Source organism: Pollicipes pollicipes, unplaced genomic scaffold (genome assembly GCF_011947565.3).
Source record: "Pollicipes pollicipes isolate AB1234 unplaced genomic scaffold, Ppol_2.1 Scaffold_3447;HRSCAF=4054_pilon_pilon_pilon, whole genome shotgun sequence".
Taxonomy (NCBI): domain Eukaryota; kingdom Metazoa; phylum Arthropoda; class Thecostraca; order Pollicipedomorpha; family Pollicipedidae; genus Pollicipes; species Pollicipes pollicipes.
In genome coordinates this window covers 2,489,128-2,505,000 of record NW_023596297.1, presented here as the reverse complement: position 1 = coordinate 2,505,000, position 15,873 = coordinate 2,489,128, and the positions used below count along the sequence as shown (strand labels likewise).

Below are 15,873 nucleotides of genomic sequence, written 5' to 3'. Positions count from 1 at the left end.
ATTGATAGGGGACTTCAAGGGAGAGGGAGAGGAGAAGGAGAGGGAAGCAGGAGAAGGAAAACGAAGAAAAAGGAAGAGGAGAGGGAGAGGGAGAGGGGAGAAGGAGAGGGAGAGGGAGGAAGGGGAGAGGAGAGGGAGAGGGGAGAGGGAAAGGAGAGAGAGGGGAAGGAGGGAGAGGAAAAAAGGGAGAGGGAGAGGGAGAGGGAGATGAGGGGAGGAGAGAGGGGAGAAGGAGAGGGAGGAAGGGAGATGAGAGAGAGAAAAAAAGAAAAGAGGATGATGATGATGGCGACGGCGACGGCGACGGCGACGGCGACGGCGACGGCGATGGCGATGGCGATGGCGATGGCGATGGCGATGGCGATGGCGATGGTGATGATGATGATGAATCAGCTCCAGCCGCATTCAGACGAACCCTCAACTATGAATGGGGTCGAAAGTGCTCGAAGCCAGGTATGCCTGAAGAGTTTCGCTAAAAGGAAGGGAAATGTTTGACAGAGGTACCCGCAGCTCCGCTGAAGTACCCCAAGTTCGGTTCTTTTGTCGGACTTAGCTCTCTCCTTTTTATACGAGGTTGCTTTTGCAGCAGCCGGGAAGACTTCGCGGTCGATCAACTGCCTCAGACGTTTCGGAAAATTTATTTGTTAGCTCATTGGTTGTTAGTGCGTTTTGATCTGTAACTACAGGGCCTGCAACATATAAATATGTGAGTCCAGCTGCCCCTAAGCTCAAAAAGAGACGCCCGTTCGCGCATGTAGGGTGGTGTCATTAAGGCTAGCAGGGCGCGCTCACGAACGTAGAAAGAGGGGCAGAGTTGTACTCACGTAAGGGGCCCCGGCCCTGGTGGTCATGCGTCGCCAGCAAGTAATGAAGCCTCCGAATTCGTTTCCGCCTAAAATGGTGTGATAAATCTTACCTCTTGAAAAGCAGCCGGTGAAATCTGGGGCATGAAAACTCTGGCACACTATGCGCCACTGAATTGCATTCAAAATTTTGACTACCCTGTGCCCAGGTCGAATTTTGGTATCTAACCTGTGAAGACAGATGCCTCTCCAATGATCCAAGATGCCTACCTGCTCGTGGGATTTGGCGTTCCCAAGAAAAACAACGTTGAAATGGAAGAATAATCATGGCATGTAATTGTTCCCAAGATGTGTTATGTGAATTAAGGGCAGAAAATGTCCCCATCTGCCCATCCCACCCGGATTTTTTTTCCATATCTGAGCAGAAGTGCCCAGCGTCAAGATAGATCGGTGCCGAGAGAAGTGGAAGAGGCTACGTAAGTTTTTGCGGAAGATCACCTCAGGCTCAGTTTCAGATACAGCCTGGGGACCTCCATACATGCAGGTACGCGAAGAAAGCAAACGTAAATGGAGGCTTTGAGGCTAGAGGTGCTTTCGCGGTGAACCGGACAAAGACCATATGCCGTTGGTGTCACTCATGACGTCATACCCCATAGACTTCGCGCTTTCGTGACATCACGTAGAATCTTTACCGGACGCGTAGAATCCTTTTCGGTGACTCGACCTGAGTGAGACTGAAATAGCGCAACATATACCCCTGTAACCAGGTCATCTTGCGTGCCCAGGACAAACTACCAGTGATCATAGGTGTTTTATGGTTGAAAGGAGCATAATTTGCATTTCGCACTCTTGGGAGCACTGACAGTAACCGAAAACGCAAGTGGTGTCTGCATGCGCAGTTATTGTTATGACAGTTACAAAGGGGTAAACGGAAGCCGAGTCGCACTGCGAACACACCCGGCAAAGTTTCACGTGATGTCACGAAGAAAAACGCATTCTTGGTGCGCTGCGGATATACCCTAGATAAGGACCCCGATCAGGATCCCGAAGGTCAAATGATGCCCTGTTCCCTGCTCTCAAATAGGTGCTGTTCAGCGCGGTGATAAGAAAAAACCATCAACGTCCTGTATGTTGTTAAGCCTAGCTATTTGAGAACAGGAGCTCCATTGTACCTAGTCCTTGAGGGCATGTGTTCACATGGGGATTAACCAGTTCAGCGGAGCCAATTGGCCTTTCCAGTCTGCAGTATCAGTCCCACATCTCTCGGCTAAATTGAAGTCATTCCATTCAAGGTTCGATGACTGCGATTCTGGGCCACTCTGATAAACCCCGCACGTCGTTTTTCCTTCTTCACAATGCCCCCGAATGCCACTAACGGTGCTTCTTTCAAAGTGGGAAGGCCTCGGTGGTAACGTGAACGAGGCCGCACGCGTGGCGCAGCGGGGGCTCTAGGAGCTCTCCATCCCACCTCACCGTGATTCGGACGACTCAGCCTGGGCGCTGAACGCCCAGTCACGCAGCGGCCCTTCCCACGGACACCACAAAAGTATCCCGGGACTCGAAGTCCGGCTCTGACTCAGAGTCTGAGCCGAGTGATGACTCGCTCTCCAACGCAACTCGAAGCCTAACGAAGTTTATTGTGAATATCTCCTGGTTTACTTCAGCTCGTCCGTGGTCTCCACCATGGAGGGAGTGCATGGGTGTCGCTTTCTAAAATCGGTCAGGGAACTGGGCTTAGAAGGATGTCCCGAAACCCGACTCTGGGTCACATTTTTTTTGTAGTTTGAATGTTTCGCGGATTCCAAAACTGTTCTTCTTTGGAGAAATGACTTGCCAGTTCAAGGTTATGTGAGCCTGCATTTTGGTGAAGTATGGTATATTATATAATTCACAGAAAAGATGCTAGTAAATTGTGGTGTAGTATAACTGATGACCACCGCTGTCGCTGATCATGTTGCAGGCTATTAACTGCCGTCAAATAACCGCCACAGCCACGATCGTGCGACAAATGCACTCGCCACTGTCGTGGGAGATATGTGTTAACTTTTATCTGGTCTACCGTGTATTTTTAAAAGCTGCCGCATATATCAGACGATTGTCCTTTATCCCAATTCAGACGTGACTATGTGAGAGATTTCTCAGTTACAGACTGGCCCAACGCATGAAGGACTTGGCATGACAAAAACGTTGGGTAATCACAGGGTATGATTTGGTGTGAAATGAGCATGATGATGACATTTATACGTCTAGATGCCTGCTATATCAATATTTGACTTAATTTGTATGCATTGATTTGACCCAGTACTCCCTCTTTCCTTATGTCCATTGTGGGGGCTCAGGGAGCATTGAGGGGTCTCAAGTCAGCAATGGGAAAAGGGAGGTTAAGTCTCCGCTCCCCAAAAGTATGAAAAGGGAGGTCCGAGTGTGTATGATTTCCCAGTTGCAAAATTGTTGAGTTGCAAAATTCAGTATTACAGCTATCTGACGATGCATGAAAAGAAACATTTAAAAAAGCAGTCGCCCGTTCCCCACGCCTTTGGGAAGTGGCGGAGGCATCGAATCCAGCTGTCTGAATTCAAAACGCCAAGCAAATGTAAAGCATTCCTGTAAGATGAATCTTCTCCGTACGTAAACCTTCCCGAAATGCCTGAAACGTGCGACGCGACAACTTCGCGACGCGGCCCGGGCCGTCTTCACGCATCGTGCGCTGGTTTGGGAGCCCCGGCGAGCTGGTTTGAGAGCCTCTGGCGCCATCTGCGGGTGGCCACGGGCCGGGGCGGCGGCGCAGCCGGCTGCCGCGCCTAGCCGCAGTGCGACGGCAGGCGGAGGCGGGTTCAAACGTGGACAGCCCCGCACTGCCAGCGTCGTCGCCACGGGTCACACGCGCTCAGGTCAGAATGGGGTGTAGCGGCCCTCTCCTCGATCTCCCGGCAGGCAGCCAGGCTGCGGCATGCATGGATTTGTCACTCAGCATGTAATTATTTAAGCTGCTGTCTGGCAACCCATTGATATTTAATCGATGCGTTAGTGAGAAAAATGTGCAGGGACGTCCAAATGCTATGGTCAGTGAGCATCGGCCTACAAATGTTGCCGTACGTGCTGTTCGCCCGGTCCGAAGCATATCGCTCGCCCTGTCAGCTTCAGCTTTGGTTTGGCTGGAACGGCGTCTTTAGCGCGAAAGATGTACGTTTCTCGTTAGCGGTCGGATGACAATGTTTGGGCTGGCGCGTGTGAGCAGTTTCGTTTTTTTATTGTCCCTAGCCTCCAATAGCGTGCGTAGCTCCTGAGAGTACATCTCCCTTGAGGATCTACCTTGTGTGCGCCCCAGCCTGGCTGCCCTCGCCCTTGTGTCTTCGCTGCACCTCCGACCAGAACCGATCGTAGCCATCCCTGAGTCACCCCTGAGGTCATGCCGCCACCGTTCCGCCATTCGTGTCATCGCTCCAACGGCTCCAACTGCCCGCCAGCGCCGGCGCGCCGCCCACGGTTGCCATGGCGACGGCGCGGCGGTGCGCCGGCTGGCGCGGTTTGAACGCGCTGCACTGTGCGCGCCGGCCGCCGCCGGCCGCCCGCCCGCCCGCACGCGCGCACCCTTCCGGAAGCAGGTGCTGCGCTGGCGCCTGCAGGGTGACAACACCCATACGTCTGACCTGATCGCCGCGTGACGTACTGTCGCAGCCTGCGGACGGTCCGATTCTTAAAGGGGACTTGCACGCGGCGGAAGGGGTGCGACGCTGGCGCCTGCAAGGTTGACCATTATAAACGCTGTTTGCCTTTGCCGCTTGTGGGGAGTCGAGAACCTCTACGTTGGGGCCTGGGTTGTTTACCTGACTGTCGTATTGGCCGGGATCGCATGTTTCAATGCGGGCACGAAAAGACGGAAGCCGCAGACACCCATTCCTCTTCATGTGTGGGATTTCCGGTTGAGGGTTGGGCGTGTGAGCGACAAAAACGAGGGTGCATGTGGGAGGATCGTGTTCATTTGGACGAAAGGGAGGCCCCCCGCCCCCCCCCCCCAACTTACGTCTGTCTCCGTTTTGATACCCTTCCAAACGCCCAGCGTCGCGCGAATCATGCAAAAACAGCTGAATTATGATTTCTTATCATAGCTTCGTATGGCGATCCGAACCCGGATGTGAAGAGCATTTAGGGCAGGGGTGTAGTTTCCTGTTCAGTTATGGTGGGGGTCCAGCCCCAGACTTCGGGAGGAATGAAGTTAAGATATGGTGAGCCAGCGGTTCTCAGTGTTCTTTTTTTTAGGGAGGGGGTTGGGTCTAGCCATTCTTTCCTGCTCACCCCCCAGCTTATGTTGCGAAACTTTACTCCCGATTTGGGGCGTCCTGAGCTTCATCCACCTATGCAGAACCCTCCCTATGACTTCAGTCGACATGAACCCTGATCAGAAACATTGAGAACCAATGCTTCGGAGCTTTGTGGACCCATAACCTAGAACGGATTAACCTGAAATCCTAATGTACCGCAAGACGATTTCCAAAAGGTATCTCTGTTCAGCGTCACTCATCGCTTTTCTCTCCGGTCACGCCGAGCCGCCGCTGCTGCTAGCTCCGTGCTGCAGCGTCACAGCGCGTGCACCGTGCACGCGCCGCGTCCGCCCCTCCGCCGGTGGGGCGGGCGTGCTCCGGTGTCGGTGGGGGCGTGCGGCCGGCGGCACCGCCCTCCCGACCCGTCACTCAGCGGCGCCGTCCGGTGGCGCGCCGCCCCGGCCGGCCGGCCTCTCCAGCCGCGCTCAGAACCGCCGCCGCGCGCTGGGCCACGCTGGTCACGGCGCGCGCTGATGAGGAGCGGCCGCGCCAGAGCGGACCCTCTGTTGACGGGGGGGGGGGGGGGGGTGCGGGGCCGGGACGGTCGGCCCACGGGCGCGCCTTCCCCTGACGCACTGCTCCGCCTGGCCTTGACGCGACATCGACTGGCCTCGACTTGGCAGCCAAAGCTTCGCCAATCAAGCTTGGAGTTTTGGACCTCCCTCAACCAATCGCCTTCAGCATGTCGTCGTAAGGCCTGTAACCCCAAACAAAGAGGCTTGGGCGTAACGTACCGGCGGCAGCTGAGGCAGCCGGTCTCAGACGGGAGCAGCTGCCGTCTCGTGTGGCACGTGACGTCAGCCTGCGCTTGCACGAGGTCGCTGACGGGGTGACGCGAGCGACGCGCCGCTGCAGCGGCCCCGTGCACCGGCGCGCAGGACTTCCGGTGGCGCGGCGCCGCTCGCACGGCCGGCGTGGGTGTGCTCCGTTAGAGCAACGGGTCTGGAGTGGGCCGGCGTTCCACTTCATTTCATTGCACACCGCGCCGTCCTCGTCGGAAGGAGCCGCGTAATGACTTTCGTACTGGACGCGAGGACTACAAGCGCCCAGTGAACCAAACCGGGCCGCGGCGGCTGATTTCAGCATGGTTCGACGGGTGAAAACAGAACGACGTACTTCCCTGCATTCGACGCCGGTGCCTTCGTGTCTGGCCCGGCCGAGGCCACACGAGGTCGAAGTTGAAAAGGGTGGGAAATAGGTCGTGCCGCGTCAGGTCGCACGGTTAGTAGTTTTGATTGCGTCCTCTCAAACAAATCACCCCATGCACGTTGACGCCTGCCTATGATCTAGCGTGCAGTCAATGTATGTCGTCCTCGCCACTGGGCTACTTGGCTGTGCTGCGTTGTGATTGCTTGTCAAATCTGACGCGGAAGCCTCTTGATCAGGTCCCCGTCTTGCCCGGCAGGGATGCCAGGTTTCCAATGGCCACAATCTCTGTCCCCGTTAACAGATCGCCATGCGTGGGCTCCGGACTCTCGGCGATCTCACACCCGGCCAGCAGCGCCGGTGCCGGCCATCACAACGAACTGGGCCCGACAGCAGGCGCCCTGCGCCGTAGGTCCCTTGTTTACCGGCGGCGCCGGTCCCCAGGTTATCGGCGCCGCCCGTCACCAGCTGATCGGCGTCGCCGGTCCCCAGGTTATCGGCGGCGCCGGTCCCCAGGTTATCGGCGGCGCCGGTCCCCAGGTTATCGGCGGCGCCGGTCCCCAGGTTATCGGCGCCGCCCGTCACCAGCTGATCGGCGTCGCTAGTCTCTCGCTTATTGGCGCTGCCTGTCCCCAGTTTATGGGTGCCGTCGGTCCGCAGTTTACCGGCGCCACCGGTCCCCAGTTTATGGGTGCCGCTGGTCCCCAGTTTATGGGTGCCGCTGGTCCTCAGCTTAGCGGCGCCGTCGGTCCGCAGTTTACCGGCGCCGCCGGTCCCCAGTTTATCGGCGGCGCCTGTCCCCCGTTTATGGGCGGCGCCGGTCCCCAGTTTATCGGCGCCGCGGCAACAGGCGCCGCCTTCATGCAGCGTTTGCTCAACACGCGGCCGCTGTGTATTTGCTCGGCGGGCGCCGGGCGTCGGCTCTTTGTCCGTGCCCGCGCTGGGCCGGCGGCGCTCTGCTCGCCGCTCGTCAACACACCTAGGCCGGCCGGGCGTGAGCGGGCCGCCGCGCGCGCCGCGTGCGGCACCAGCGCCGACGCCGGCGCGTTTAGCCCGGCGCGCACCAGACGGCTGGTGTAGGGAGCGGCCCCCCAGCGCTGCCTGGACCGCCCACCGTCCGGCTCCAGCGTGAGGGTGGCCCGCTGGTGCTGGCGACGGAATACTACGCTGCGGCGCGGAGAACCCCATCTCCTTCGCGTCTATTACATATCCCCGTATCCGACTGTGAAACGGTCCCTGGAGAACCTTTTTCGCTACGCTGCATTTGTTCATGGACGGAATCAGTCGCAACGCGCTGCACATCCCAGCAGCGCGGCTGCAGCCGGTCAACGGTCCTTTGTCTCGCGGCGGGAGTTTGTCCCAGTTATGAATGGGGACGTCATGGCCGACTCTGTTTCGCGTCCTTCGTGGACAATCAGGCGGTCTTATTAGCTGCGCTGCTTTCGCCGTTTTTGCACCCGTTGTGCAATGGCTTTCGATGTTTTGTTCGTGGATAGGGCACTCGCCCACCTCACCCGACCGACCACCTTTCTCTTTGTCTCTGCTGGCTTTTCTGGGCGTGGTATGTTGCATTTTGGCTGGAAAAGGTGGCGGATTATGAAATGGCAGGCCCGGCCACTTATGGTTTCTGGCAGTTCGTGACACTTTCCCCGCTCGTCAGGTTCAGGATGTAGACAGTTATGAGAATTTCCGTCTGTCCCAGAGCCGCCATTATTGTTGCATAGTGCGCCTGGCGCAGCTCATGTTCATTGCTTAAGTGTCGTTAAGGCACACGCAAGCATGAAACTGATTAAAAGGATGCCCACAGCAAGGCCTTCACATGCCAAGGTCGGGGCTGCAGAGGATGTTCGGAGCCCGGGGTCCGATGCTCAAAAAGTGATCCACAAAACAGGTGATGGAAGCCCACCTGGCGCCAGCTCGTGATCCTGGCGCCAGGCTCGTGATCCTGGCGCCAGCTCACCTGGCGCCAGCCCGTGATCAGCAGAGTCACACCGGGACTCTGACTGGCTCAATGTTTTCCTCGTGATCGGCCCCGGGCTGCTCGTGGAGGCGGGTGGGAATTGCGGGGCGTGTGGCTTCAGTTAGCGGTGTGGTGGGCATTTGACAGAAAATGTTGTATGGGAGGTGGTCATGGGAAAAGGAGTGGTTGGGCCAGAAAAATGACATTTTGTGTCGGTACGGATTAAGCGTCTTGGGTGTTGGAATGTCACATGGTACAATTTTGTAATTCAAAGGGTGCATTTTTCTCCCGTTAAAAAGGCCCAGTGCAACATGGTTTAGAGACAGAGCAGGATCACAACCCGACTGAGTAGTGTCAAACCGGCGACGGAAGGTTGTTTCCCGACCCATCGCGTTAGGAGGGAGCGCTAAGAACTGCGGTAAGACTGGCCCCGCGTGCCGAGTCTGACTTGCCAATGATGGCTGGCCAGTTAGTGCACGTGGTGAGTAGTAGAGAAGGTCCGGCGCGCTGATTGGCGCCAATCCTCTCTTCCACTCTCGCTGCTGCATTGGGTCGAGAAATTGGAGACTGGCTTGCGAAGCGTGTCTCATCTCTGCGTAAGAACGTCCCATACTTTGGAAACCATGCCACTTAGTCAAGCACGAGCTGTCTCCCTCACTGACGTCAAACGTATTCGTCTCTCGTGCCGTCAGCCGGGCCACACGTCAACGCCACGTCGGCTGACGCCGTGGCGCCGGCCTCGGTGTTACCCCGCCACTCGCGCTCAGCGCTACCCGCTACCCGCCGCTGTGCTACCCGCTACCCGTGCCACGTCCCCCACTGCGCGGAGGGAAGACGTGCGAACCATCTGGCCGCCGACTCGACTGCCACCGGACGTTCGTGTGAACCCAGCCGGCGATGAAGTCACGCGGCCGCTTTTCTCACGGGTCGGGGTACTGGGCCGGGTGTCGATGACGGCAGGGGAGCAGCGGCTTCATACTCCGTGTCCGCGAAACGGCGAAGGCCGGTTTGCCTGCGTTCCATCCCTGAGGAATCGGCGCCTTCTTCAATTAGCTGTAGATATGGATCGCACATTATTATTTTTTGAATGCATGGGTTGTATCACAAGTAATATTGCCCGGTTTATTCTGCTGCGGAGAGGAGGATGGTTCCATGGTCCACCCGATGGAAAGTGGGCTCATTTTGTCATTCATTTTGATTCGTGGTCGTCATTTTGAAGGGAGCGCACGGATTGTTGACCTAGCAGGGATGCGGATTGTTTGCCTTCGTACGAGCTACAGGTGGCTCGCAGCGACATCGGAAACACTCTGGTGTTCCGTAATGAATGACCTCGAGAACTGGCGGCGTGGGAATTGTCACTTCTGATTAATTTTGGAACGAACAAGCATTAAGTGAACAATGTCAGCGGGCGGGTTATGGCCATCTGTCCTGATTGGTCTGTCTCACGTTCAAACAATAAGGGGTGGGTTCAGCAGACGGCACTTTTCGCCAACAGTTTCCGAGTTTTGGACATGACTAACCACATGAAGCCGCTTGCGGTCAAGCATTTGGTGCTATTGTACTTTCACCGTCATGTCGTGCATGATTTAAGCTACACCTAAATCAGTTTTCATGAGAGGAGCCGGAACACAGCCTGTGGGCCATCTTTCACATAACTGGTGAACGGCTCCCACGCATGAAGTATGGAGGCCGTCGCTGAATGAGAAAAAACGAGAGACGAGAACATTCACATCGTCCACATGCTGTACGGTAAGGTGTGGTAAAGTGTTCCGTACGTCTCGTTTTCCGTGAACCCACTGTTCGGTGGCTTGTCGGTCAAAGATACGACGGATGTGCCTCTTATTTTCAGAAATCGTCTCAAAATGCCAGGCGTTTGCCCTCGTTGCGAGAAGAATGTTTTCTTCGCGGAGGAAAAGAAGGCGCTGGGAAAGTCGTGGCACAAAATGTGTTTTAAATGCGGTAAGCACAGGTGCCTCACGCTGGCATCAGCTGTAGCGTTGACCGGCTCATCGGTTACTGTGCACTGATGATTCCTCTTCACGCGGATGGTGCTGCTGGGTTACAGCTGCTGGACAGCGATGTGTTTTAACTGCAGCTATGCAGTGTGTAGCTGTGATGAATCTTTGCACTTCAGTTATCAGTTGTGGCATGATCGTACCTGTCAGATTTCATGAGGCCAACGTTGGTGCCCGTATGTTTTACTTGTGAATCTGGTGCGGGACTTACCATGCACACAGACGCACGAGCTGAACATGTGCGAAAAGGGAATCCAAATGCTGTTCTTGCATCCATATAGAAGGCAAGGATGATAACACTTGCAACGGAGCAGTGTGTCCTATCGAGTTAAGACACTGATAGCATGCGCCATCACCAACTCGCGTGTTGGCAGCATCCTGCAACAAGCTGATGGACTCGACGAACGTGACGCAGCGCGAGGACGAGCTGTTCTGCAAGACCTGCTACGGTCGCAACTTCGGCCCCAAGGGCTACGGCTTCGGTGGCGGATCGGCCGGCGTCCTCAGCATGGACGACGGCAGCCAGTATAAGGTGAGTTCTTGCGGTAGGGACGCGGCCAAGCCCACCGTCGGTACATTTGCCTACGATTCCGTGATGTCGAGGAGCGTGCTGCACTCGCCTGCCCCGGCGTCGGCTCCCGCCCCGCCGAGCTGTGCCGACACTGCGCGCTGACCGGCGGCGCCCTCCGCAGAACGGGCCGCCCACCTCGAACGTGTCGCACCTGGCGCAGGCGTACGTGGCGCCGCGGCTGGCGGCGCGGTCGGCCGGCGCCGGCTTCAAGCCGCGCTTCGGCGGCTCCGACTCCTGCAGCCGCTGCGGTGAGCGACGCTGGCCTGCCTGGCGCCGGCGGCCCTGACCTGGGACCTGTGACCTGTCTCTGAGGGATTGAGCTGACAGTGACCGGTGACCCTCTGTGCACTTGGAGCGCGCTGTGTTCACTGAGCGGCGTTCGGCGATTCGTCGGTGATTTGTGATAGGTGTGGAGTGAGCCCGCGCGGGTGATCTGTAGCGACTTTTGGTGGGGTAAGGCTGCCGGCTTGTTGGTGTTACGCAAATTGGGGTGCAGCTGCGAAAGCTAAACGTTTATGCACTTGCGCTTTGAAACCAGGGCGCAGACACAGTATAGGCATTCCCCCCCCCCCCCCCCCCGTCCATTGGGTTCCGAAAGAGGATACGGGGGAAACAACAATAGGGCTCACCATGGGACATTGGAAGGGTTCTGTATCAGTCGGGGATCCCAGTGCCGAACTGGGTGCCCTCCGTCCCGTTTCCGTCAGGGTTTGATAGGCCGAACTGAGGTCCCTGTGTCAATTACTGGATCTCTGTCTGGGAGGAGGTAGATGTATGATGCAACGTTATGGGGACATCCAAAGCGAGCAGGGGACCCGGTCTCCGTGTCTCCAGATTGTTAGCCAGGAAGTACACCGAGCTGGAACGGAAGGGCCCTTCAGTCCCTGGCCGGGAAAGGTCAGGTGCCACCTATTGTCCTACTCGCGAGGCACCGTGGCACCATGAAAACCAAGCACTAGACGCCATGAGAAAAAGGGACCTTCTTGAGTTCAGTCCATCGGGCTCTCGACGCTTATTCCCGTCGGCATGACGGGGCAAAGGCGAAGAAAATCGAGCCCCTAGAGACGAGGTAGGCCAAATCCGGCGATTTATGTAGATAAGCTTCTCGCCAGGGTCCCTTCGTCAGGATGCCCCCCCCCCCCCTTCCTCCTCCCCCACCAAGACCGGCTGCGCCCCTAGCTGAAGCCCAGGTTTGATATGTTGTAAATGTCATTGGGTAGGTGCCTCACTTGGTGTAACTCATTGGGTAGTTATCTTTATTGTAAAAGTGAAAGTTCCACGTGTTCAGCGTCCCGTTGTCCTACTCTGAGTCTTGACTCCGTCTCCTCCCGACCTGTCGCCAGGGAAGCCCGTGTACATCGCCGAGAAGATGCTGGGGGGCGGCGGCATCTACCACAAGACGTGCTTCTGCTGCAGCGGGTGCAGCAAGCGACTGGAGAGCACCACGCTGACCGAGCACTTGGGACAGATCTACTGCAGACGTACGAGACAGGCACCGCCTTCTGCTGCATACCACTAGCCATGGCTGTTATTATCACCGCTATGTTTATGTGGTTCGATATGCTCTGGTCATGTGGTTTTATGTGTATGTGTAACCATCAGTGTTATGGTTATGCGCTTGCATTTGATGGTGAGCCTCAAGGAGCATCCGGTCTGGTCGCCTGAACTGCTGAAGTTCGGGCGGCCAGACCGTCTCCCAAATGCCAGGAGATTGTGCTAAATCGCGTGCAGTTCCTGCCGCCGCTTTCTGCGCGACTTCACTGCACTGTGAAGCTGTGGGCGCCGTGGGCTACTTTTCTCTTGAAATGCCCTCAAACTTCGTTTACGACTGTTTGAGCGACGTTTGGGGTAAAGGGCCGCTCTCATGATTGGGCTGAATCTTTCGTATCCTTCTACGTGTTTTCTAATTTTCTGTTTTTGTCCTGCCTGGATCAGTCTTTTTCGATCGCGCATGGCGGAACTCTAGCAGCCAACCTTAACCCCCAACCCCTGACACGCCCCCACCCGCCGGTGTTTCAGCGTGCTACGGCCGGAACTTCGGTCCGAAAGGCTACGGGTACGGCATCGGCGCCGGCACGCTGCAGACGGAGGCGCAGTGAGCCGGTGCCGCCCCCTGCGCGGGCTGCACCCTGGCCGCCGACGCTGGCGCCGCCTGTGGCCCCGCCTCGTCGGCGCCGGACGAGCCTCTGATCTCTCCGACAGAGCCGCGGCAGGCCGGCTGCCTCCCGCGGCGCCAGCCCGCGGAGCTGCGCTGGCTCCGCCTCCTCGCTGAACTCGCGCTGGTTCTGACGAGCGCAGAACGGCGCGGCCTACTCGGCTTGGGACCACGCCGCCCTCGCGGCGATTCTCTTGCATTCCTGTCATTCCTGCTGCGTTGTAGGCCTGCGCAAGTCTTCGTGGATCTTTTCAGCTGAGGTGTCGTGCGTCATTCCCATCTATGCTGCTCTGCCGGATGTTAGCAGTCTCGCTTGGGTTAAGTTCTCCCGCTGATTCTGACGCTGAGCTACCGCACACTCCGCTTCTGAGGTCTTATGAACGGGGGTCGATACGCATTGCGAGATATTTTAGTTCCATGTTTTGAATAGTGTCCCATGACAACGCGGATGCCGTTTTTATACCCTCATCTCAAGTCTTCATGTCGTATTTTGTGCCTAGAAAGAAGACCTGTTCTTTAACCGCGGAAGAAATCTCAGCTTTTTCAACTGTTAGGTCTCAGACTCCTGTGATTCTATCTCGGTGACATTACAGGAAATCAGGGTGCTACAGGAGGTGCGAAAGTCGCGCTGGTGTGCGAGTGATCTGCAAAAAGCCTGTTGTAGTGTGATGTGTCTGTGTACATGAACACGAAGAATGTGCCTTGTTTAGTCGCTGTACTGTTAGCCCAGTTTTTAGACCCTAGTCATTACCCCCTTGATTGGCCTGTGAGTCAATCAAGAAGCTATGCTGGTGGTAGTGGTAGCTATGCCTCTGTCTCATATACCCATCCCTGTGCATAATTGCAGCTTCATGAGCCTCTTTTGACAGGCAGGGATCTCAAGTACGTGCAGCATGTTGCATGAACGTTGTTTTAACCCAGAACCTATGGCCTTCGTGCTGAATGTACAAATCGTAATCACTCCCAGCGTTTTTGTTTTCTTTTTTTGTCGGGAACTGGATGGGCGAAGACTTCCTTATTTGCTATTTCTTGGTGGTCGATTGCTGATCGACTTTGAGCGGCCACGGACGAGATGGTCAGTTATCGGCAGCGTAAAAATTCAGGGTAGGTATGCCATCCGTAAGTTCGACGCAATCACTGTGACGTCGAGGCGTCATGCCCTTGTCGATCTGCCACCAATCACAGATGAACCGTCGTGGATCCGGAGACTTGTCTGTGCAGCTACCACTGCGGATTTGCCTTCAATTGTATCTACTCCTGAAGAAATTGCTGTAGATTCCCGGAGAGTCTTCATGTTGCGAAGAAACGTGACTGATGCCTACTAACTTTTCCATGCCCACACAAAATATTCCCACCAGTTTTACGTAAGGCAGGGCTTGCGCCTTTTATGGAAATGTACTTTCGGAGTAATCTACGCGCTAAGTGTGGTGCCTGTCACAGAGCCTAATATGCTAGAATTTTTTTCCATTTTCTGCTTCGAAGGAAGCACGCGTGTTCGAAATCATCGTAAAGAATAATTGATCCGGTTGCCTGGGGGCCAGACGCGCCTGCAGCCATAGGGTGGCGAGCTTCCCAAGCTCTATTTTGAAAACCAGGCGCGAGGTGGCGCGCATGCATCCTACACTTTCTGACGTCATGTCATGCGACTTAACAGTTTGAGCGGACCAGGGCCCGGGAGCTTCACGGTTTATCTCCACCCGCGTGGGTCCGCTCATTGCTCAAGATGACTGCTTTCCAATGTTACTGAAACTGTAGTATTTTATTGCAAACCGCACTGGTCAGCAGAGCTACAATCCGCGTCGACTTGACAACAGGTACCAATTACCAGCTGATGTATTCTTATTAAGTGATATCATTTTCGAGAACAGTTGTGTTCATTTATCGGGTTTTAAGCGCGTGTCATCTGCAAAGGTGACCATGAGAACACCTGGCGTTTGTGAATCGAATCACGGCGTTCTGATGGCTTCATGTATAAGATTTTGTAGCACGACTTTGAGGGTTCACACTGACATGACCCATCGTGGAGCAATCGTCCATCTGCGCACCTGAAGCCTCCAATACCTGACTCCTGCGTTGCCAAGGTGTATCGATCCATCCATGTCCAGGTATACTCAGCTCGTAGTGTACACATTACATGCTCTTCGCATTGAAAACTGAAGTGTAGCCCGGAGATATGCACGCGACGCATATGTGGCGATGGAGTTCATTTGGAGAAGGGTAACAGAGACCAAGAGCATTGTTACAATGCTTTCAGTTTGTCGTAATCAGCAGACGTAAAACACCGACTGATTCCATTCTAAGGTAACAGAAATTTGTGGCGGCCATAGTCGGCTACATATGTTTCAGGTACTTGACCTCTGTTAAAGGCATGATTCAAATTTGTGGTTGTGGGTAGATGGCTATAACATGAATGCAGAGTAACTAGCTTGCGTTGGCGTAAAATCATTCTGAGAAGTGACCGAGTGCCTATCGGACTGCAAACGTTTGCCTGGCTATAGGCCTAGCCATAGGTTTATGCTGCATTTCGGGAAGGAGTGCACAATTTTGTTTTAAAATGCCAGTTTCCTACCGAAGTATTTGTTTCGAATCCTCGGCAGCAACCAGTGTGCAATTCGCAGTCCCTGCTATGCTGCGCTCAGGTATTTGTATGACGGTCAGTCCAGGGCAAATAACTAAATTTTGAAAATACAAATAAAATTATAAGATACATAATCATTAACTTATAAGAATAACAATAACACAAATGCTCCTCTCATAACTCAGCGAAGCGTCCAGTGTGAGCATGCTTTATCTGTCGCTTGACCAGGAAAAATGTGAAAAGTGACAACTGAAGCCCCAATGACCATTTAGCTTTCAGAGCAAGCTCGGGTTAAGCCAAGTTTGGAAACGGGTATTTTCAAT

General features: G+C 55.3%; 1 protein-coding gene across 1 annotated transcript; it reads left to right on the top strand.

The window, feature by feature from the left end:
* The first annotated feature begins 3,610 nt into the window (after positions 1-3,610).
* Positions 3,611-13,943, top strand: LOC119091792 (cysteine and glycine-rich protein 1). Its single transcript, XM_037214663.1, has 6 exons — positions 3,611-3,694; positions 10,081-10,190; positions 10,621-10,778; positions 10,939-11,065; positions 12,161-12,298; positions 12,837-13,943. The coding sequence occupies exons 2-6, from the start codon at positions 10,094-10,096 to the stop codon at positions 12,914-12,916; spliced, it is 600 nt and encodes a 199-aa protein (XP_037070558.1). The 5' UTR covers positions 3,611-3,694; positions 10,081-10,093; the 3' UTR covers positions 12,917-13,943.
* The last annotated feature ends 1,930 nt before the right edge of the window (positions 13,944-15,873 follow it).

Bases quoted from the DNA above. Each gene is read 5' to 3' on its own strand.
- LOC119091792 (XM_037214663.1), top strand. From the start codon at position 10,094: ATGCCAGGCGTTTGCCCTCGTTGCGAGAAGAATGTTTTCTTCGCGGAG. The intron at 10,779-10,938 runs GTGAGTTCTTGC...CGCCCTCCGCAG, and splicing joins ACGACGGCAGCCAGTATAAG to AACGGGCCGCCCACCTCGAA. The intron at 12,299-12,836 runs GTACGAGACAGG...CCGGTGTTTCAG, and splicing joins GGGACAGATCTACTGCAGAC to CGTGCTACGGCCGGAACTTC.